Source organism: Astyanax mexicanus, chromosome 8, assembly GCF_023375975.1.
Source record: "Astyanax mexicanus isolate ESR-SI-001 chromosome 8, AstMex3_surface, whole genome shotgun sequence".
Classification (NCBI taxonomy): domain Eukaryota; kingdom Metazoa; phylum Chordata; class Actinopteri; order Characiformes; family Acestrorhamphidae; genus Astyanax; species Astyanax mexicanus.
The window spans coordinates 28127596-28150381 of NC_064415.1; the positions used below are offsets into that span (position 1 = coordinate 28127596).

The 22786-nt window shown below is 39.1% G+C and overlaps 1 protein-coding gene across 5 annotated transcripts in view; it reads right to left on the reverse strand.

The window, feature by feature from the left end:
• Positions 1-308: 308 nt before the first annotated feature.
• Positions 309-22786, reverse strand: part of dennd4c (DENN/MADD domain containing 4C) — a 61281-nt gene continuing 38803 nt past the window's right edge. For 2 of the 5 annotated variants that reach the window (XM_022678280.2, XM_022678281.2), the window contains exons 9-34: positions 22230-22374; positions 21655-21830; positions 21453-21553; positions 20682-20900; positions 19296-19441; positions 19004-19042; positions 18186-18316; positions 16529-16661; positions 14246-14452; positions 13420-13548; positions 12154-12301; positions 10715-10882; positions 10424-10561; positions 10064-10204; positions 8696-9804; positions 7797-7986; positions 7029-7129; positions 6142-6317; positions 5653-5844; positions 5348-5531; positions 5031-5141; positions 4787-4924; positions 4102-4219; positions 3789-3942; positions 3241-3305; positions 309-3109 (exon numbers count right to left, since the gene is read on the reverse strand). In XM_022678280.2, coding sequence (XP_022534001.2) covers positions 2973-3109; positions 3241-3305; positions 3789-3942; positions 4102-4219; positions 4787-4924; positions 5031-5141; positions 5348-5531; positions 5653-5844; positions 6142-6317; positions 7029-7129; positions 7797-7986; positions 8696-9804; positions 10064-10204; positions 10424-10561; positions 10715-10882; positions 12154-12301; positions 13420-13548; positions 14246-14452; positions 16529-16661; positions 18186-18316; positions 19004-19042; positions 19296-19441; positions 20682-20900; positions 21453-21553; positions 21655-21830; positions 22230-22374 — 4696 coding nt within the window. In that variant the 3' untranslated portion in view covers positions 309-2972. The remainder of the gene's footprint in view (positions 3110-3240; positions 3306-3788; positions 3943-4101; positions 4220-4786; positions 4925-5030; positions 5142-5347; positions 5532-5652; positions 5845-6141; positions 6318-7028; positions 7130-7796; positions 7987-8695; positions 9805-10063; positions 10205-10423; positions 10562-10714; positions 10883-12153; positions 12302-13419; positions 13549-14245; positions 14453-16528; positions 16662-18185; positions 18317-19003; positions 19043-19295; positions 19442-20681; positions 20901-21452; positions 21554-21654; positions 21831-22229; positions 22375-22786) is intronic. The other 3 variants (XM_007255194.4, XM_022678283.2, XM_022678282.2) reach the window with 2 other exon arrangements.

Here is a 22786-nt window from a genome sequence, read left to right on the forward strand (position 1 = left end):
CATGTGTGACATTGCTCTGTAGTTGTTTTATTGTATTGTTTTACTATCTAGTCAGATGCCACACTGACATAGAAAGGTATTTGAAATGTCTTGAGTAGCCAAAAGTAACTAATCTGATATATTAAAATCATTAAACTAAGAAAAACTAAAACTAGTTCATAAAAATATTACTTAGCAGATAAACTTACATCATTGCAGGTCAGTAGTTAAAAAAAACAAACAACAACAACAATTCAAGTCTAGTCTCAAACAAATACCCTCAAATGTATTTAAATGGTATGCAAATTATGAAGTGATGCAGCATTAAATCAGGACAAAGCATGTTTATTTCAGGACAACAGAATGTACAAACTCACACTCATTCCACAGGATGGTAGAGGGTAAATGAACAAGCTTACTGAATCAGACCCTAGTCCTGAAGGTCCTTGTGTCATGGCTTAAAATGCCTTCTGCCATTTCTCTTGGACACAGGACTGACACTTATTCATCCATTAACATGAATGTCTCATCAATTGCAAGATTTGAAGCTTTAAACCGGAGAGTATCAGTTTTGCAGTGCCTGGAAAAAACTAAACACTGTACAAAGTTAAACAAGTAGGATCACCTTGAAGTTAAAACAAAAACTGCAGTAAATGAAGCAATTCTGTCCACTGTGTAAAGCACAATTTGTCAAAACAAAGTTTGTTATTTAAATAGGCTGGTAATGCCATCTTCAGCACACCATAATTATCGTGATACACTGACATTTTAACGATTTTAAGCTTGGAATGTTATTTTATGCATTTCTGACAGATTGACTGAATTTTATGGATTCAGATTTGAACTACATTCTCAAATCTGTATTAGCCGAATCCTGGCTCAATCTCCTCCAATTTCATTTACTCAAATTCACTAGGAGAAGAAAGGTTACAATATTGGATTTTACTGTGTAAAGTGAGTGGTCAATGGGAATTAATCACATTCATTATTTCACCCTAATACTGGGATTATTTTCAGACCAAATAGATTACAATGATATACTGCAAATGTGTAAACAATCTACATCTTCACTATTGCGTTCTTTTTCAAAAGGACATTCAATTCAGACACACGCACAGTTCACAATTACAGCTTTTCTTCCCAGTACAAAGTCAGTTCTTACATTCTTTAAGTAAGTAAGTAAGCAAGTCTTCAGTTTAAGCTTTGTTTCTCACTCTTTCATTTGAACACTACCATAAAATTAACTAAAATCCTCCTCATAATGGGTTCACTGGGAAATCATAACAAGCAAAGAACATATGGATGTGATTTTCTGCATTCATACATTTGAGAAAGAAAAAAAAGATGTACAGATACTTGAAGTGAGAAACAGTGGTCATTGAGTTACAAACAGTCCTCACAGTCCATTTATACATGTCTCATTCCACAATTGGATTCCTCAACCAGTCATAATTCCACATACTCATTTCATACTCACTCCAAAAATATCTGGATTATTTTACAAAGACAAGAACATAATATATTCTGTATTCACATCAGCTGTCAAATGACTAAGCGATAAAAGATATGAAAAAGATATATAAAGATAAAGATAAATAAATTAAGGCAGACTGATTGCACTCTATCATGTTAATTTATTAGTAGTAAAACCTACCTTGACTAAGTAACAAGGCACAAGAACTACTGAGATTTCTTAAATGATCATCTTTTTACAGACGATTACCAACAGCGTCCGTCTCTCAAAGCCACATAAACCAGAGTGAGAGCAAAATGGACTTTAAGACTCGAGTATGAATTTTTATGCAGCAATAGCATGATGGTGATTAAAAACACCGTTAAAATATTGATAGATATTTGAGAGACACTGTACATTTTCTCCAAGCTTTGACTGCATGTTTTTTACTTCTCTGAGAAAGAAAAAAAACATTTATGTACACATAAAGGGATCATGAGCATTGTTCAAAAATATCATGACTTTATTCAAGACAAAAATGTCTGAATGAGAATTCTTTCATTTCAGTAGTTAAACTGCCAACTCCCAATGTAATTATTTCTCGTTTTTTTCCCCCACAACTGCAGAATATTTCTATTTCTATGAAAGGTCCAAAGGTGTTAAAAAAATGTAACTTCCAGTAAGGACGCTTTACTGTCTATTACAGAACCTGATCTCACCACTTTTCTACCATGTTTCAGACATATGAGTTTATTTTAGCTTTTAGCTTCCTGGAATAATTGGATTGTCTGCTGCCACAGTATGTCTTCCCAAGGTACACATGCATCCACTCTCTCACTTAGTCACTTAATCATTCATTCACACATCCATTCACAAACATGCTTACTTCCATTATCATTCTGCTGTGCCCCTCAAGACCCACACTGATAACACAGTTTATGGTTGACAGTTAGGACAGACTACATTGAAAGCTAGGTAAAGATCCCTCACACTGAAAAAGGCAACCTAGTTCAGATATCCCACCATAGAAAAATATATACAAACAAGAATGAGACAGATAAAGCAATCATTTTTGAAAGTGCACATCGTATAAGACCATTGCCATTGATATCTCAAGAGGACACATCTCCACTGGACTTTCCACCGGACTCCTTCCACGGGTAAGGTTGGATGGAAAGTGAGGATGCAAGGCAGTGTTTAGAGGGACTTGGGAATGAGATGTTTCCCACCCTCTACAAGTCTTTACTTCAGTTCCACAGGTCCATGGACATACACACATCAATCTTTCATCATTTGAAGACATTCGAAGACTCCCGCCAGTAAATTTCTACCTGCTACATATCTGGTGTTGCTAAAGGCTGCAAGCGCAGGTGCTCAACCAATTCAAAATATGTTTCTGGAGGACGATAAAAGTACCATCTTTGGGTGACGGTGAAAACAAAAAAACTGACAGGAGTTTATTCATCTCAGCGTGGGGTGACTCACTCTACTCACAAATCTCCAAATGGCTGAGCATTAATCTGATATGGACCAGATTGGATCAGATAAATGGAGCTCCAAAGCACTTGACGCACCACTGCACGTTGTTGGAAGGTGGCCTGTCGATGGATGAGAGAGCTTTGAGTTGCTCAGGGCTCAGCTCGTCAAAGGCTACTCGATACTCCCGATCAAAGGCCTCTGTAAAGAAATAGCATATTGACCGTGTCAATGCATGGAGAGAGACAGTGCTGGGAAGTATCAATCAAGGGAAGCAAATGGTTTAGAACTATCACACATTAAAACAACATTTTATAATAACATTTACTCACCGACATCAATGTTCTCTCTCCCCAAGGCCACAAGTGAAAGGAATAAGATCTCCCTGTAAATACTCCTAAAGGAAAAGAGAAAAATAAGAAATGAGCAATTATAGAGATACAGATGGTCACTTGAATTTGTACAGCAGATATTTTGTTTTTTTTGTGTATCTTATAAATAAATTAAAAATATATTTTTATTTAAAGATATTTCTCCAATTTTCTGTTCTGAGAACCGATCAGACTATATTTAAAGAGTTAAGGATTATTGAATCTCTGCGTTATGCTTCTTGGCACCAGAGTGCAGCAGTACCATGTTTTACCACAAGATGTAACTACTTGCCCAGGAATGTGGACAATTATTTAAAGCCAGTGCTGATTTTGCATGAAACCCAAAAAAAGATTTGTGGTTAGGTCAGACATTTTTGCAAATAAAAAAAAACAACATAAAATGTTATTAAATGTCTAACAGACTGTACATTTTTTTAATAAAATAAATATGCTGTAAAGTATTTCATGTATTTCTTCTATCTATGTGACATGTAACCCTGAACACTCACCGTTGCCGCTTGAGCTCTGGGTGCCTCTTGATTTCCCTAAGTAGCAAGTTGATAGGACCATAGACATCATTCGTCTGGATGCTCCTAACAATGCTGTTCAGTAGTGTCCGTATTTCCTGGTGGTCAGTGGGAGCCAAAGACCCCTTCATTTGTACTAGAAGAAAGAGATCATCAAATAGATCATCCAACCTGAATGTATTTTATTTAAATCTAGAGCTATTTACTGCCTCTACACATCTAATCTGAAGTTTACTTTCTATCTGGTAAAGATGCTTTGTTTATTTGTACTTCAACCTCACAGAAGGTAACTTACAGAAGGTCCTCCAGCGCTGGTAGAGCGGCTCTGTGGGCTCCTGGTGCAGGTTGACATTGTCCCACAGCAGCTGCACATAAACCAGCTTACTGTCTTGAGGCAAGGATGTCTGCGGAAGCTACAGAATAGTAGACAAGAAAAAAAAATTCCATCAGATTTTGTAATGAGTAACATTAAAACAGCAGAAGACCATTTTGGGGTATACATTTAGTCTGCAAATCTTTCGTTTCCCATGGCTTTCTATAGGTGATTTTGATTGGTTTAATGTAGGTTTGTGTTGGTGTATTGTTATTTCGGCAAGTTCCCTTTTCAGGTGTTGTGCCGATTTCTGCATTCCTACTAGAATATGACATAATTCACACAGCAGTATGAGTGTAACAGATTTCCCCTAGATTCCTTTTATGTTGGTTTATAAATAAGAGTTAAAGTTACAGTTACAGCACTTATATGAATCACCAGCATAATCTGTTGTACCCAGACTGCTTCATTATATGCCTGCATGCCAAGAGGAGTTAAGATTTCGGCACAACATCGGCACATCGTCAGTACTTTTTCTTTTCCTGTTGTGAGGACTGCCTGCTTCAACTTTTTTCCAGTTCTCCCACAACAAAATGCCTGAACCATGCTTCAGTTTGGTCTTGTGGACCAGAAAGAGAAAGAAGATGAACAATAAAGTGGCGGGTACCTGTACACCATTGTTGCAGTGTTCAGAGGTCAGTATGAGTCCAGGTAGAATACTGGGAAGGTCCAATCGGCGGAAATACCACACTAGGTTCCAGAATATGATAGGGTGCTGGCTGAGGAACTTTTGAGTGTAGATTACCTAAAGAAAAAAAAAACCTTATATTACCTTGAGATCAAATCAATTGAATATTAAAAAAATGATATTCTATACATTCTTAAAGATTAGCTGGACAAGAAATAGGTACCTGATCTCCCTCATTCTCCAGTAAGGTCTCTAGCTCCTTTCGTAACACTAGAGGGCTGAGGTAAGGCACAGAGACTGGTTTTGGATTGGGTCGCTTCTGACCCAGTGTGTCCTAAAATATGGTAAGGGTTCTTAAGTCAAATAACATGCCTTTGTTTGTCAATGTCAAATGGTGCAGTATAGTGCAGTAGGGCTACACAGTAATTTGCAAAAGTTGTTTCTACCGATACATGCAAAGAGATTTAACAACACACTTAAGATAAGGTATAGATAAAAATATTAAACGTAAGAAAATTAAGGTACTAAATACACACTCACCACTACCTCCTGCAGGCTATTAGGCAGGCTGGTGGTGGAGATTCCATGATTGGGCCGCTGGGTTGAATCCAAGCTCTGTAGAGGCCCACCCACACTGTTGCTGCGGGTCAGAGATGTGCCACGCTTCTCTGCCTGTCTCTCCAAGAGTCCCAGGGGGTCTGAAATCACTGGCTCAGGCACGAGACTAAGGAAAACAAACAGACTCAATGGTAAAGAGTTGTAGTAACAAAGGAACTCTGAGAAAAACGTAAAACTGAACAGATGTGTAAACATGTGTGCATGCATATATTATGTAAATAACATACGCTTTCTGTGCTCCACCCTGATTGGTCAGTGTCTCCTCATGCTGCCCTTTGCTGTCAGGGGAATCAGAGAAGCTGATGAGATCAGGTGGATCACTGGGACTGCCCACCTTGACCTCTGATGATGTGGAGGCTGTAGGCTGGGTGCTACTACTGTGGAGACTGTCTCCTGAAGTGCTAATCTTCAGGTAAAACCTGTGACAACAAATATAGAATGTGTTAACAGTCCTGATTATTACTCAGAATTCAAATTAATGTGTGAGAAGTGGGTCAATAAAAGAGCACAGAAGAGCAAAAATTACATGGGTCACGACTGTCAACAATACTCATTAAACAATATCTATAAGAGACTAATTTGTTCTGGAAAGGTTCAATAGTTGGTAGACCTTTACATGCAGAACTTGGGGCTTGTAACAGCAACCATGGGATATCTTGGGACATTTTTTTTTTTTTTTAACAGTGTTAAGGACTGTTCTGGGTTTAGTGCCTTACCCAGGTGTAGTGCGCAGATCATTAAATTCCACATGAAGCAGGGGCAAGAAGGAGGTCTGGCAGAACGGACAAGTGGTGTTCAGGTTGGAATCATCTGCTGTCCAGCCTGCCATGATCTCCTCATCATACACCAGAGCCTCACAGGAGCGACACTGAGAACAGCTGGACATTAACACCTACAAGAAAACACAAATTAGTGATGGATTTTATTGTTTTTTTTTTTGCAATAAACACAGTTTCTAAAAAGTTTTTAATTTGTGTTGAAATCGTTTAATAATAGGCATGTCTTACAATCATCAAAATGTAAGCTAATGTTAAGGATCTTTTCCCCACAATTGTCTAGAGGCGAAAGAAAATCACACACCAGTTCAAATTACTTACTGGTACTTTTAAATTGGGTTTAAAGCAATATTGTGAAGCACAACAGTTTTACAATGAGGATTCATTCATGTTGAAGACTTAATAATAATAGCAATAATAAGGAGAGTAGTGTCTCTGTCTTTGTTACTATGGGCTTAGCATGCCGTAGTACGCAGCTTTGTTGAAGCAGGCAGGACAAAACTTGTGAGAGTCATATTTGCGAATAATCCTGCTTTACTGCAGTGCAATAACAGGAACATTACACTTTCCAACTATGCAGGGAGCCTAGGAAAATATGAAAGGGAAAAAATAATTTAAAATGTATATTTTTGGTATGCTAGTTGTCCACACACTTTAGAGCATGTGCATACTAATACACCACTCAATGTATTGTTGGCTATACATAAATCCTCTTGGTTGACAATACTGTACTGACACAAAGCACTACACTTCCAACTATTGGAGAAGACTGTTTGCTGAGGAGTGTAGAAATATGCAGTTTGATCAGCAGAGGGCGCTGAGCTCACCTCTAAAGCACAGTAAATGCTTGAACTGCTTGCATGATGAGATGAGCTCTGCTCAGACCTTTCAGAGTCAGCACCTCTCATGAACCTGCCGGAAGTCAAATCTATAGGGGAAAACAAAAACAGAAGACCTGTTATGAGTATAATAGAAACAAATACAATGGCAAATATAATGATTAAAATAGGTTTAGTATCAAGTGTTTTTGTTAGATCAATTCAATTTGGAAAGTGCAAAATGAGTATTACACTATGGCGTTCCTCAAGAGAGGTGATTAAGCCTAGTCTTGGACAGCACAGAATATTTCCTACTGAAAGGAAAATATAGTCTATGACTACGCTTAATCCCTGTCCAGGAAACTGTCCCAATATGTACAAATGTTTGAGGACACCCTTTGAATGAATGCATTTAGCTACTTAAGGTTTAACTTATTGCTGCCACAGATGAGCACACACAGCTTGTTTTGAATCTTATTCTATTGGCAGTACTTTTCTACATGGACTTAACATGAACCTACTGGCATTATGCCTTATTCCAGGCATGAACCAGAGGGGTAAAAACTACACCATATTGTATTCATCAAATACTTTTGGGATAAGTTGGCCTGTTGAGGAGAAAGTGGGGTGTTGATCGTCCAACAACTTGTCACTGAACGAAACAAATCCTCACACTAATGCTATTTAGTAGAAACGATGACTGAACATGTTTCCAAATACATTTGTCCATACAGTGTATCTTGTGTGTATATGGGTGTGCCTACGTGTGCCACTTACGTTGCCCATGTAGTCCCCGGCCATTATCACTGCTGCCACTGCTACCCAGGCTGGTGTTACTGTGAGTGAGGCCGTTGGCGGCAAGGCTGGTCATCAGGCCTCTAGGCATGGGCCTATCCGCTTCATCATCACCGAGCAGCTGCTCCTCCAGATGAGCAGGAAAGCTGTCCCTAGGCTGGTTCTGGTCATCCTTGAATCAGAAATACATTAATTTTATATTGACGAGATTTTGAGGAGAAATGTATTTATTTTGAGCTACAATTGTCTGCGAATACCAGTCTGAGAAATACTTCTTGCAAATGAAAGTGTAGGACATGCTTTATGATTAATATTCATTGTTATCATTATTACATTTGTCAGAGAGAGTGCCTCTCCAACAGTAGAACATTGAAAGGCACTCATTATAAGATCTATGTAATGCCATTCAAACTGCCTCCATCTGCCAGATCTCGACTAGAATTCATTGATTATATGGGCCCTTGAGTGTAACGATTTGTCCTCCATTACCCTCTCTCAAGCTCTCCTCAATTTCTTCTCCCAACCCTGTATTCATACTGGCAACAGATTTACAAGGGACCAGTCGTTTCCAATGAGAGGATCCAATTTTAGCAGCAATTTAGATTCTCAACTTTATGTAAGACACTGGGGTTTAAGATCCCCAGCTTCTGTTCTCTAAATTACTCTTCCTACCACTCTTCTTTCCTGTTCTTAACAGTATGGTTTTGAAAATGAAAAAAAAAAAAAAAAAAAAAGCCTATAACGGATATTTTTTATTTTTCTGATTAATTTGTCCATATGGAAAAAAATAAAGCGTGCTCGAGAACAGCTTGGGCAGAAGTGAGTTACTTGTTACCAAACAGTTTGAGCACAGAGTAAGATCAGCAGCTAAACCCGCTTACCTCATCATCAGAGTAGTTGTAGGCTGAGGCCACGGCATTCCAGACTTTTCCAGCCACGGTGGCTGCCTGCTTCATGCCATGCTTTAGCATGTCCACTTTAGGTCCTGAAAGCAAGGTGTCCATCTTGATGCCAGAGATGGAGGTGATAACAGACCCCAATGACCCACTCTGAGAAGACCTGACTAGTGCAGTCAACGAGGATGACCTTTGACCTGCAGAGCCAGGTGTCTTTGGGGACTTGATGGCAAAGGTCTTGGATCTTGTGACCGCAGGGCTGCGTTTGGGGGTTTCCAGTGAATCGGGGGCTTTCACTGGTCCAGCAGGGAGGCTGGATCGTCGCTCCAGAGACTGCTTGCCAGCTGGAGAGTCCACAAGGTCAGACTTCCGCAGGTCTGCGTCACGCTGTGGCCCCTGATGAAGCTCCATGCTGGAGGCCTTGGCCCCTAATGGGCTCTTGAGGTTCATGTACATCTCAATCTCGTCGGCGAGCTTTCGTGAGACCACTGTCGGGACGAGGCGAGCAGACTCTTGGCTCTGGATGGAGGCTGCCTCCTCATTTTCTGAGGCCAGTAGGGACAAGGGGTCTGCCCCTATTTCTACATCCTCTCTCTCCACCCCTTTAGAAGAGGAGGATACACTTAAACCTTTCCCTGCTCCTTCATCTGAAGGTGTGATCACCTCTGTCGGCTTCTTCCCTTTGTCCGTAGGTTCATCACTTAAATCAATTAGTTCCTTTTTCTCACCGCCTTCTTCATTATCTTCCTCCTTGAGAGCTGACGGTGCACTTGGCCCCATCTCCAGCTCTTTAAAGACTGAGCCTGAGACTGTAGTGGGTGGAGGAGTTTTGCCTCCGGAAAAAGCAGCGGCTAATATTTTAGCATCGGCGCCCATGTGGTCCACACTCAGCTCCAGACTGTTCTTCTTCAGGAGCATTCCAGCTCTGCTCTCTGCACTGAAGCTACAGCTGCGCTCAGCAAAAGCTTTGACTCGCTGCTGTTGACTAGGCTGGGTTGTGTCTGCATTTGCAGGGCCGTCATCTTCGGGCAGGGAGATGTCCTCACTCATACTGCGAGGGGTGAAGAGTTTTCCACCACCTGTTGAACCACCACCTGGAAAAATCATAAAAACATTTAAAAAAAATGAAGGAGAAGGAGCTGTTTTTCATTGCTTAAATATATAAAGATCATTCAAAACTCTGTTAAATAAACAATAACCCTGTACTAAATAAAAGCATGTAAAAAGCATGCTTGGAATTTTTTGCATGTAGCCAATGTTTTTGCCTTGATTATATTCATTTTTGCATGTTAGCATTGTAATGTGAACAGAGCTTATTAAGTACTATTTCACTGATCATCTCCAGTGCTTTACCTGAGTCTCTTCTCCCTGTAGAGAGGTCAAAGCTCCCAGTAGAGAGTTTGACTATGCTGGGTGAAGGAGATGTGGGCTCAGCAGGACTGGGTGGTTCAGAAACAGCCACTGCACTGTCAACAGAACCAGCAATGTCCTTACCTGAGAAGGAAAAAAGATCATGTTAAAACTAGAAAAGAAAAAGAAAAAGAAAAAAAAAAACTGATGCTAATCTCCTTCAGCTACTAAATGGATTGCTGCAAGCTAAAACTAAACAATTAATAATAATTATCTCACATAATTAAGGCTAAAACCCATTTACTTGATTAAAAAAGTCAATTACAATTCATTTAATCTAACCATTATCATAAAATGCATTACCATTTTCTTGACTCATGACTGTTTTGCTCTTGCTGACATGGTCCCCAGTGGAAAGTGGAAAAACTGTAGATTTGGAAGCATCTACAGTGTCCTGATGTAGCTCATCCTTGGAGCCATATCCCTGGTCAGACTGCCCTCCTAAAAAGATATAATCAAATATAATGAGCTGTAATGTAACACAAGATAAAATCATATGATTGCATTAAGTCAATGAGAAAAACATAGGCAACCTTTTGTTAACAAAACCTTATCTGTATGTATGTGAGTCTGTGTGTGTTTATTGGATAGTACCTGTGCTACAGTGACTCCCATTGGTGTCTTCAACGATAAGTCGACGTGGGAATAGTGCATGTTCTTCTCCATTAGCCAAACTGGCGCTATCGGCACTACAGTGGCTGAGTCGGTCTCCTTCACCATCTGCTATTGCGTCCAGAGACACTACTGGAAAAGAAGCATCCTCTAACACACAATAGAAACTTGTATATATGCTAATTCAATTAAATGAATAAATAACAATTCTAGGTTGACAAAGTGTTTATGATAATGGACTCTCGTTGCTAAGTAAACACAATGAGCCATATTAAGTTCAGCAAAATTATTGGGGTTACACTCGTATAGATATTGTGTGGTTTGCTTGCTGTGGTTTGCACAATAACTGATCAGAGACACTAAATCACAAATTGTGACATTTCACCACGAGGAACCCACAATGGGTTTGTCTGCTCTCCAAAAAAAAAAAAAAAAACACGTTTGCCATAAAAACACAGACGAGAACTGATGCAAAGAAGCAAAGTGTCACATGTGCACACTTCAGTCACAACACACTTTTTTACATTTAGAGTCGCCAACAGATCAAGACATTTAACCGGCTAAATATTTGAGCACTTCCAACAAATAATCATTTATCATCCATTCCACTCATTTGGGAAAAAATAGTTATTTTCTTTGTTACTGCCTGAATATACTGAATATAGACCAGGTTATTCCATCAATGATTTTTTTCTTTCCTGATGGCATGGGCCTATTCAAAGATGATATTGAGAAAGATTGGTTCAGGGAGCATGAGATCATCAATTTTACACATAGATTGTTCACCACAGAGTCCAGACCTTAACCTCACTGGGAATTTTTGGGATGTGCTGGAGAAGCCCTGCTTTATGCAGTGGTCAGACTCTACCATCATCAATGCTGCAAGATCTTGGTGAAAAATTAATGCAACACTGGATTGAAATAAATTTTGTGACATTGTAGAAGCTTGTCAAAACAATGCCACAGTGATTGTATGCCACAATCAAAGCTAAAGGAGGTCCAACAAAATATTATTGTGTGTGACCTTTTTGTTTTTTTTGGGCGAGGCAGTGTATTAAGTGGCAACTTTCCGTTTTTTTTTTTTTTTTTTTGTACATTAGAAAAAAAAAGAAAAGAAAAAAGAATCACTTATGGTCGATATATGGTTATTTGTTGAGTGCTTAAGAGGTGCTCACTTGCCAAGCTCTTGGATCATGTCCAAGCAAATGCTGAATAGCTTGCTCCAACCTTTTCCCGAAAGAACATTGAAAATCGGGGCTAAAATTGGAACACTGAGGACAGTGACAGTGTTGACATTTACAGCATTATACAGCAGCTCTGCTGAACATTACTAACATCAGCTGAGTGACCTTGAGCAACATCATCGCATCAGAATCCACAGAACAACGTAACAGAGAATGGGCTTGCGGTACGCTTCTCACCTGTGGTAATTGGAGGAGCTCTTTTAGAGCGAGCTGAGCTTTGCAGACCCTGTTTGAACTGGGCCACACCTCGCACCACGTTCCGCACTTTGGTCCACATGAAGCGGCCACTGCGGTTTCTGCTAGGCCAAGGGCTCTCCAGGACAGCCTGTGAATACAGACAAACAGCCAATCAGGCACAGAGGTCAGGGTAACCATAACAACCTGCATTTTCCCCTTGGCAACACAACATGATTTTTAATGTTTCTTTTTGGTTTAGCAGAAGCATCCAGACACTTTTCAGCTGTGTGCAATTAACGCTGCAGGGAAGCACAGATCTTGTGATGTGGCTCTAAAACTAAGCTATTTGTTTGAGTGGCTTTAGTGGATTATCAAAGTTACAATCCTGACCAAATTGACCATGCATTACCAGTGGTTAACAGTAACAAGGTAAATTCAATTTATTACTGTACTTCACTGAAGCATTTATATTTTGGGTGACTTTTACTTTAATTCCAACATATTTCTACAAGTCTAATAATACTTTGTACTTCAACACATCATTTAGACTCGTAGTAAAATGTTTTATTTAAGTTTGTATGTGCATAAAAACATCAAAACTAATTAAGCACAGTGTGAGTATACCAATCTGCGTAAAGTGATCCCTTTATGTGCTGTACAAATAGCAGTTACCCAGCAAATGCATAGAGATAAACGTCTGTGCTACAGTGTTAATGTTTGGCATGCCAATGTCTTAATAAATGATGAAATATATAGAAGGAATATAGCGTTTATTTATTTATTTTGTTTTACTTTTTATTAACCTTAAAATAAGTTCTAGATAAATCAAACTCAAGCTTGATCACAAAAATAATTTTAGCCAGGTTTCTACCCAATAGAAATTGCTTGCCTTGAATATTAATATTGTGTCATTAGTGTCAGACATTGACACTATAAAATGACATTCTGTTAATTGGTGAATGCACCAATAGCCTTGGGTATCTCTACTTTAACTTTAACTTTTATGCTCTACTCTATTTTAATTCTTTATTCCACTTTAACTACATGGTTTAGGTACCTGATCAACCACTGTGTTACTACACCTACATTTTTATTCATAAGTCTTTTTTTTTTATCTAGGTTCTGACTTGACACATTCAAGTTCCTGTTCCACGCCATTCAAGTGCATGAGTATGGCGTGACTTGTTTTAGTGTCTACAAACAGCTCTGTGCTCTTTTTTTCTATTTTCTTCCTGTGGTGCCACAGTAATGAATGCAGTGCACTACCTTGTTGTAGTATCCGTAAGTAATGGCATTGCCCTCGACTCCAGCCTTCTTCATCTCCATTAAGACACGCACAGCCAAGACAGGCATCCCCCACAGCCCACACAACTGCATCACCACACGATAACACACCTGCCGCAGACAACATTCACTTTTTTAGCTTCTGTTTATTGTAAGTGTTCACTTTTCTTCAACACTCAACATCACATTTACCACAAAATACACTGTATCAACAAAAACAATGCAACACGTTCATTATTATGTTTTTTATTAGGAGATAAAAAATGAGATTATCTTGCTTTTGATGGAGTAAGGCTTTATACTAATTTGTGAGCATTGCTGTGAGGATTTGATTGCACTCGATGACAAAAGTATGAGCATGGTCAATATTTTGTATGATCACCACTCCAACTTATCCCAAACTTCCCAATTCCACATCCCATAAGTATTGGATGGGGCACAATCACTCCACAGCACAATGCTGGGGGATTTATACCCCTCAAACCCATGCCTGGCATGGTGCCAACAAGTTTATGCTTATCTGCTCCAGAGACTACTATTCTATTGCCAGCTCTGAAGACTAGATCATGCCTCCTCTGACACATGCAAAGTGCTAACAGATGTCTGTGCTGGCCAATATCACAATAAGAGTGATATATGGAGGAAATGCCATTTATGCACTCCCAAGAGAGAAAGGCCAATTGTGCTCTCTTGGACTCTGGCTGCTGATGCCCTGCGAAAACCTTGACAAAGTAAAATCAAAGGATAAAATTATGATGTTTTGGTGGACTGCAGCCCTCCAGAACAACAATAAGAACCACAAACATACCTCATCCAGCACCTCCACCTCAGTGCTCCTCATCTTTACTAGGACATTGAGGGCCTGCTGCATGGCCCTAGGTTTAGAATGGGATATACGCAGGCCTGCAGGCAGACAAATGAACCACAGGCTGTAGCAGTGGCTGTACAGACACTTAGCCCACTGGGGAGGGTTTGAGTAGCAGCGCTTTGCCATCTTGTAGGCCAGCTTCACTTCCTGTGATGGGAAAGACACAATTGGAGTTATTATTTAATTAGGAGATTATGAAAATGATACTATGATTCTAAAAGCTTAGTAAATGGGAATTTTATTAAAGTCAGAGTCCATAAGTTCTGGGAGTTTAGAGATCTCTCTTGTGAGAACGTGTAGTTGGACCGAGCGTGTAGGAAAGTACTTTTAAAATGTTTATTGTGGTACAGTCTCCTGTGCTGAAGTTGCAAAGGTAAACCGCTAAAAAAAAATTTGGGACCTACCAGGCCATTCTATTTAGAATTAATACATTTGGTTTGGTCAAGATGGTTACAGAAACACATTAATGCTATTTACTAAATTATTTTGTCCCCTCCCCACTCCACTGCTTTCAACATAAATGGAAAAAATAAATAAATAAATAAATAAAAATCTTAAGGACAACTGCTTTAAGCTTCTGTTTAACACCACATAAATTACTAAGCTGAATTTAGTCCACATTGTCTATGTAACTTGCCAAATTAGACACAGTGTGCCTTCACTCTATGAGCAAAGGGTGGCACCTGCTTGAGTAAACCCACATCCTGAACGTACTGAGGCTAAACATAAACCTCCTGCCAAACGTGCTAGAAGGGAAGTGATCTCAAGTCCATAGATCAGTTCAGTCTGATATAAAACAGGGACTCACACTGACAAACATCCAAACATTAAGAGTGGCCTAAAAACAATATTTCAATCAATGCAGGAATCTTCCCACACTGAAACTTTTAGTCCTGAAGCAGCTACTAATGTAGGACTTTCTTCAGATTTTTTCTGCAGTTACTTTGTAGTTTATTTGTACTTAAAACAGTTAAGAAAGAAAAGGCTAGGGAAACTAACCCAAACTGACCCAAAACACTATGTTTATGTGCTCAATCCCCGTAATAATCTACAAAGGGCTTGAGATGTGGGCTTTCAAGAGTGGGGAGGATCAAGAGAGCAGAGGAGAAGGAAAACAAACACCCTACAGGCATGGTCTCCGCCCAGCCATGCTCTTCCCTCCCTCTAATCCAGCTCAGCGTGTGTGTGACACATGTGCATTTTCTTTTAACTGTCAGCGAGTGTAGAAAGTGTGTTAAACGCATCAGTAACACTGAGGTATTCTCAAAAAGAGACAAACCACAGAGCTAGGTGAAGTGCAGCTTTGTTTTCTGTTTGGTGGCACTTGTGGTTCACAGCCCCTGTCCTCTTTTTTAGTCACGGTTACTTTTAAATAAGGCAGCTTCTATTCTCCAACTGCAAACCAAATCGTCAGTAAGTATGGGCGAGCGGCCACTGAGGCAGTGATAAGTCATTCTGGGCTTCTTTTCTGGTGCTTTAAATTGTTTCAAATGTAATGGTGAAGGGACTAGTGGAAATGACTCCAAAATGACTTAAAATAAAATCTTGTTCCATTGACTTTCATTGAAAGCTACATTTACATTTACAGAATTTAGCAGATATCCTAACAAGCACTTACAAACATGATTGGTCATTCACTCAGAATATCCAAACTAGTGTTGATAGAGGATAAATAAAATATACTTTTGTCATTTTAAATGACAGTGTCATTAAAAAATCCAGCTGTATGTTATAAGTTAAGCAGTCACATGAAGTTTTTAGTATGGTGATGGTGAAGTTTGTAGTTTGTAGAAAAAGAATGACAATGCATTTTTGGAAGGCATTGTTAAAATTGACATACTGCACAGATATTTTTGGTATCTGACAAAAGAAATCTCTAAAACTTTCAATAGAAGACAGCATAAAAAATTATTCAAATTCTTTTTAGAGCATTTCAATTGGTCTGTTCATTAAATGTTGATGAAATATAAAAAGTAGCCGTCAGTTTCAAATTATGTGAATTTATAAATGTGTGTAAGTGTATGTCCCATTCAATCTTACAAGAGGTTTTAAAAGAAAAATGATCCAAGTAAACAATGTCAATATTTCATGATAAATTGACCAATAGAACAATATGTTTGTACACTGACTTTCATTTAAAATGTATTTACACTGTTTCTAGTGGTAAGCACAGTGTGACTGTGTTCAGTGAAGTGAAGTGTACTAAATAAACTGGAGTCACACCTGCTTGGTTCTTTTTGCCAGGAGTGCAGGGCTGCTGGACAGACTGGCCCCTGCTGCTCTGTTGCTGAGTGCTGGCTTCAGCTCCTGTGGCCGATCAAACAACTCCAACCGCAACCGGGGGAAGCTCTTGTAGCTGTGGTAGAGGATGAAGCATGATTTAATGACAAAAAGGTGAGTTTTTTAGCAAAAAACACAACAAAAAAAACAGAAGGCTTAGCCGATCAGTCAATAATGAACTCATTAAAATGAGAAAGAAAAAGGAGACAGTAAGTGCAAGACTTCCTATGCAGAAAGCCTGGCACCAGCACCTGAAGTCTTGACCACTGGGCACAGATTCAAGGCTAACATTGGAGTGAGTGGCAGGTCTTAAATACCAATAAAGACAAGGACATCGATGACACGAGCCTTGCACTAATGGAAAAAAGGCTCTTCAGAGATTATATTACTGTACTGAGATGGGTGTATAAACTTCTAAAAGCTTCTAATTTGTGAAAACTGTTAAATAAAAACTTACATAAATGTCTATTCTGATAAAAATTCAATTGTAAGCTGTACTAATTACTGGTCATTCTCATCAATGCTATGATCCTGACATGGTAGCATGTGTTAGAGTATGTTGCTCTGATAAGGGTGGATCAGACGCAGCAGGGCTGCCTGAGTTTTTAAACACTGTGTCCACTCACTGTTCACTCTGACAGACACTCCTACCTAGCTGCTACACCTTGTAGACGTAAACTAAGAAAGGAGTTAATCTGTTGCTGCAATTCTTGTCCTTTAATAGCACACTGTTGCCTGGATATTTCTGGTTGATGCACTATTTTCAGTTCAGCAGTGACTCTGAGGTGTTTAAAAATTCTAGCATGATACCCTCCATACCAACACAACACTGTTGTGAAAATGTTGTTTTCCTCTGTATTTTCACTCACTGCTGCCTGTGTTTATCAACCTAGTACATTTAACACAGTTTTAAGTTGTTTTCCAGTGTTGTTTTCACCTGTACTTTATTTAAAGTATGACCTGATCGGCTGAATCCACCGCTAGCTTAGCCGGTTAGCTGATTCACTGGCTAAGCTAAACCACCTTTAGCCAGGTTTTCCAGCATCACTTGTGGCTGGCGCACTAAACTAAACCTGTATAGAGATGTGAAGCAAAATGTCGCAATTAATTAAGTTACATTAAATTATATTAAAAAAAGATTGTAACTGTTGTGTTAAGTCTATATAGTATAAACGCTAATATTTTAATAATGGAAGTTTCATATTCAAACTACAATTATTATTGTAATTGAAATTGTCCTAAATTAATCGATTTTGAATAGAATCCGGACCTTTTAAATCGGAATCGAATCGAACTGGAAAATCAGTGACTATACCCACCCCTACATGTCAGTGTCACTGCAGTGTTCAGAATGACCCACCACCCAAATAATACCAGCTCTGCGATGGTCCAGACAATTTCAGAACAGGGAGAAAACAGGATAATAAAGTATGCAAAGAAAATATTGACTACAGTCTCTAATTAAAGAACTACAAAGTGCTACTAACTGTTCAGTGGAGCTGAAAAAATCTGACAGTGATTGTAGAAACAAAAAGGTGGTCATAACATTCTGACTCGTTGTGTATAACTTCATGTAAAACAAACAACTCTGGGCATTCACCTGTATGTAGCAGGAGGCTGTGAGCCGTCATCAGGAGGTGGTTCTGGAGGCATGATGAAGACAGTGTGCTCACTCTTTTGAGACTCATCCAGCTCCAGCAGCTTTGCATCCTCTGACCACTCTCCTTCAACCTGTAAGACAGGTCACCTTGAATGCTACTAGCCTAACTTTCAACCTTTCAATGTCCTTTTGTCTGACTGTATTTCTAGGAAGACCTTTGAACAGTACATGACAGGCGAGACTTGTACTTTCTAATGTAATGCCTGACTTTCTACATGTTTAGAAATGCACACGGTGTACTGATAAATGTACTGTAGGATAAATAAAGCAACATGCAGTTTATAGATTTTCATAAGATATGTTTTTAAATGTTTCTTATAAACTCACAGTGCACCCCCCCCCCCCCCCCAAAACAGGGACTTTCCACTTCCGTTACGGCTCAACATGTTTAGATTAACAATGTGCCACTGTACCCAACAGCAGATGGCAGAGTTAATTATTTACTCCATTAAACTGATGGCACTGCATATGAACAGCAACAGCCATCTGTGTTGTTTTTTTTTTTACCATGAATGGCTGATCTAGAGCCTGTTACCTCAGCCTGAGTCCTACTTTAATCTTTACAAGCCTATCAGCAAAACTGCTCTCTACTCAGCTCTACCAGCATTTTTTACTTGCTGCACTCATCAAAGTTTATGCCCCTAGTCTCACCCCAAAACTTTTTCCACTGCTCAAATTTAGCATAACAGCTTGTTCTGATGATTCTAATGATACAGCAGGGTTACGGCGAAAAGCGTTCCAGGGAAAATAAGGCTTACCTTTGTGCCCTTGTCTGTTCCTTTATCAGACGGGAAAAGCTGTGAGAGAGGCGAGAAAGGAACAAACTCAATCATAGGAAACTGTGTTTCCTCCTTTTCTCCCAGTGGGAATGAACGTATGTGTTATAGCTTAGGAAATTAAACAAGATTCTTTGCTAGAGCCATAAAGGTTTTTTAAAACAGTTCAAAGAGGTGGGTGAAGATTTGTAGATTGTTTTAGAAAGTGAAAGTCTTTGGTTTGTTGCCAGTGGCAACAAAGGAACTTATTAGAGAGAAGTGTGGGTGTGTGTACCTTTTCAATGCAATAGTCAAAAAAGGCCAGTCCTGTGTCTTTGTCACTGACGAAGGTGCATTCTTCGATAAAGCGAATAAATATCTGGGTCTTGGTGAGCTGGGAGTAGAATTTCTGGTGTGCACGATCTCTACTCTTCAAGAACCCTGGAGTAGCAAAAAGAAAAAGTAAAGTAGCAAAAGTAACAATTATCAGGCCTGTCACAATAATCCCATAGCTTACCTTAACATTGGCTATTTTGAACCCACTAACATGAATAAGCTGATACACTTTTTTTTCCATATATTAATCTATATTTTATTTATGTATTTAAGCAATAAATTTAGTTCTTGATAATGAAATGTTAATTGCACAATAGAGTGCAACTGCATTCATTTAAAATTATTATTATTGTTATTATTATTATTTTATTATTATTACTACTACTACTACTACTACTACTACTAATATCTATAGGATAATATAGTCTTTAAAAAAAAAAAATTAATTACAATTACTGATAGGACAATATTTTGCCCAATAAAACCTAGTTAAAATGACACCTCAGGCATTTTTGGAGCAGTAGGTACTACTAAAAAAACTACAGAGTTCCCCAATGGTGGAACAAACTACCTTCCACTAACAGATCAGGAGAATCTCTCGCTATCTTTAATAAACTCCTGAAGACAGAGCTCTTCAAAGAGCACTTACTCTCTTAACACCTCTAACACACTAACTACTTCTAATCTCATTTCCTTCTTCCCTACTTCACCCCTCTATCCTATTATTTCCCTTTGACCTCCTTTAGGCCCTATCTAAAGATGTTTTTACCTTTAACTTCTATTACTTTTGTACTTCACTTTTGTAAGTCGCATTGGACAAAAGAGTCTGCCAAATGTAATGTAATGTAACTACAAAACTACTGCCTGGTCTTTAAATAAATTTTCTTTTTTGTCACATACAGCTCTTACACAGTTGCTCTGCCTAATGCACTCAACACGCCACTATTTCATAAATCACAGTTGTTCTGAGAACCACCTGATCTTGCACCTAATAATATCTGGTCTGCAGTGTTCCTATCCTATGTTGGGATGGAACGCAGCCAGTTGAACCTACAAATCGCCTCTTTATGGTACATTTACCTGACAATTTGAAGACAGTTGCAAGGTAAGTGTATCTATCTGTAACTGCCAAATCAGTGTTTATAGATACAGCTGAATTTGACTCTAAAAAGCTCTGCCGCAAAGGTTTCTTCTTGCCATCAGAGATAAGAGGAACAATACAACCGAAAGCTAACCAAACGATAAACTTATCACTGATTAACCAAACCCCTCTAGTCTTTTAGGGCAGTAGGACATGAGTTAGAAAAACAAGACATGCAGATACGGTGTGTTGTGGTAGGGTTACCCTGCAAATCGTAGAGAGAGTCTGCGGCTGTGGCCTTCTCCGAGGGCGCCTGGGTGATGGGCTTGAGGTAGCTGCGGTAGCCCTTTAGTATGGAGGCCATGAAGCGGAGAAAGGCCTCTTGGACCTCCATCTCCAGCCCGGCCATCTTATTTACCCAAGTGAAGTCCGCCTCAATTGGAGTCATCTCTACTGCAGAGTTTTCTGAAGCATTCCGCCTCACTTTGGTCAAAAATAGAGTAGTATAAATCAGTATCAGTAAAGATCTCATTAAAACCACATTTCTATCTGCTTGATCAGTTGCATTACAGCATTACACCAATGGTTACCCATTTTAAGCCTGTAGAGCTTAGCTCTAAATCTACACCTGATCCTACTGATAATAGTTGCTGGATCAGCTGGATCAGGTGTGTCAAACAGTGGTTGCTTGTGAAACCTGCAGAAAAGTAGATCTCCAGGCTAGTGACCACTGTTTCCCTCAAACATAACATACAGTCTTCTACCCAACTCCTAACAAAAACGATGTGACTACAACCCCAGAAAAAGTTCAGAAAATGTGTTATGATATCTTTTAAAGGGATTTCTAGTTTTTTAACAAGACAATGCAAAACCATATGCTGCACACCAGATATTTACATTACCATAATCATAAGGCTACCAAATATCAATACTTTGACATACTTTAGACATTGCAATTGTGCAAATGAAACATTATATACAGTTTAATTTAAAATAAAGTGTATGATTGTGTCAAAGAGTGGCAGAGCTACACACCAATGGTGAGCTGGTGGTGGAGGTTGACCAGTGAGTTAATAAGACTCTTGCAAGGCTTCTTGGGGAGATTCTTCCAGTTGCTATACTTCTTTTCATCAGACCTACGAAAAGATCAGAAAATAAATATTAATATCCCCCTATACATTCAAGAGTTTGGAAGGTTCATGAATTAAATGCTTCTTAAAGTTTTAAATTAGCTCACAGGTAGATAGTGTTGGTGTCCAGATCCACACAAACCACATCTGGTGGAGGTTCATGGAGGTCAAAGTATCTGGAGTCCACGCCCACAATAAAAGGACAGGGGGCATTCAGAACCCCAGCCAGGGAGAGAGGACACAAAGGGATGTAGGGGCACTGCCACTGGAAAGGAAAGATCATCTGGAGAGACAGATAAATGTATGATGCATGAAGAAATGTCAAATTCTCCTCTGCAGAGATTATGAAATGTTCCCTAGCACTCATGCAAGTATGTTGATTATCTGAAGCTAAATATTATGATTGGGATATGCCTTGTAATTTATTAAAAATGAATTGGTGAATAAATATTGTGACATAGTCTACTGTGACATGATTGACCTGCATTATTTTGATTGAAATAATTTATGTTGGTAGGATTACGAGGATGATCTTATTTAGCCAAGCACTTCAGAAAAAACAGCTATGCACTGAAATTGGTTAGAGGGTGCAAATACACATGATTCAGAACCTTTGCCCTTTGTTTTAAGAATGTTAAAAAAGGCAAAAAGCAAAAAAAGCAAAAAATAAATAAATCCTCACCGCTACCACAGCTTCAGCTATCCCGGTCAGAACATCTGGTCTTAAAGAGTGAAGCAGAATCTTATTCTCCAGCAGGATGAAATGCAACAGTGTAGCACAGTTCTCTGGGCCCAGGTTCTTCAGCAGAGTGCTGTAGTCTGCCCCGCTGTGTTGGGAGAGGAATTGAGAAGAATGAAGGAGAAGAACTGAAGAGGACACAGGAAAGATGGGGAGAAACAAGGTGCCAAGTAGCAACTACTTTTACTAAGAGTTTAAGCAAACACTTGATGTCCTGGGCAATACAGAATGACCTCATTTAAATGATCAGGGATCTTGACATGCCACAATATTACACAATATTACACAATGCTAACACAACTTGCCCACTAGACTAACATCACCACAAATACAAACAGCTATGAAGTGGAGACTTGTATACTTTGCTTCAGTACTGAGACACTGAAAACACATTCCAGAAAAGAGAACATCCGACATGCTGTACTGGAAACTACTATTTTTCACTTCAGAACCGAGATTGACCAGCGCCTGACAAGTTATTCACTCCCTGGCAGTGATGA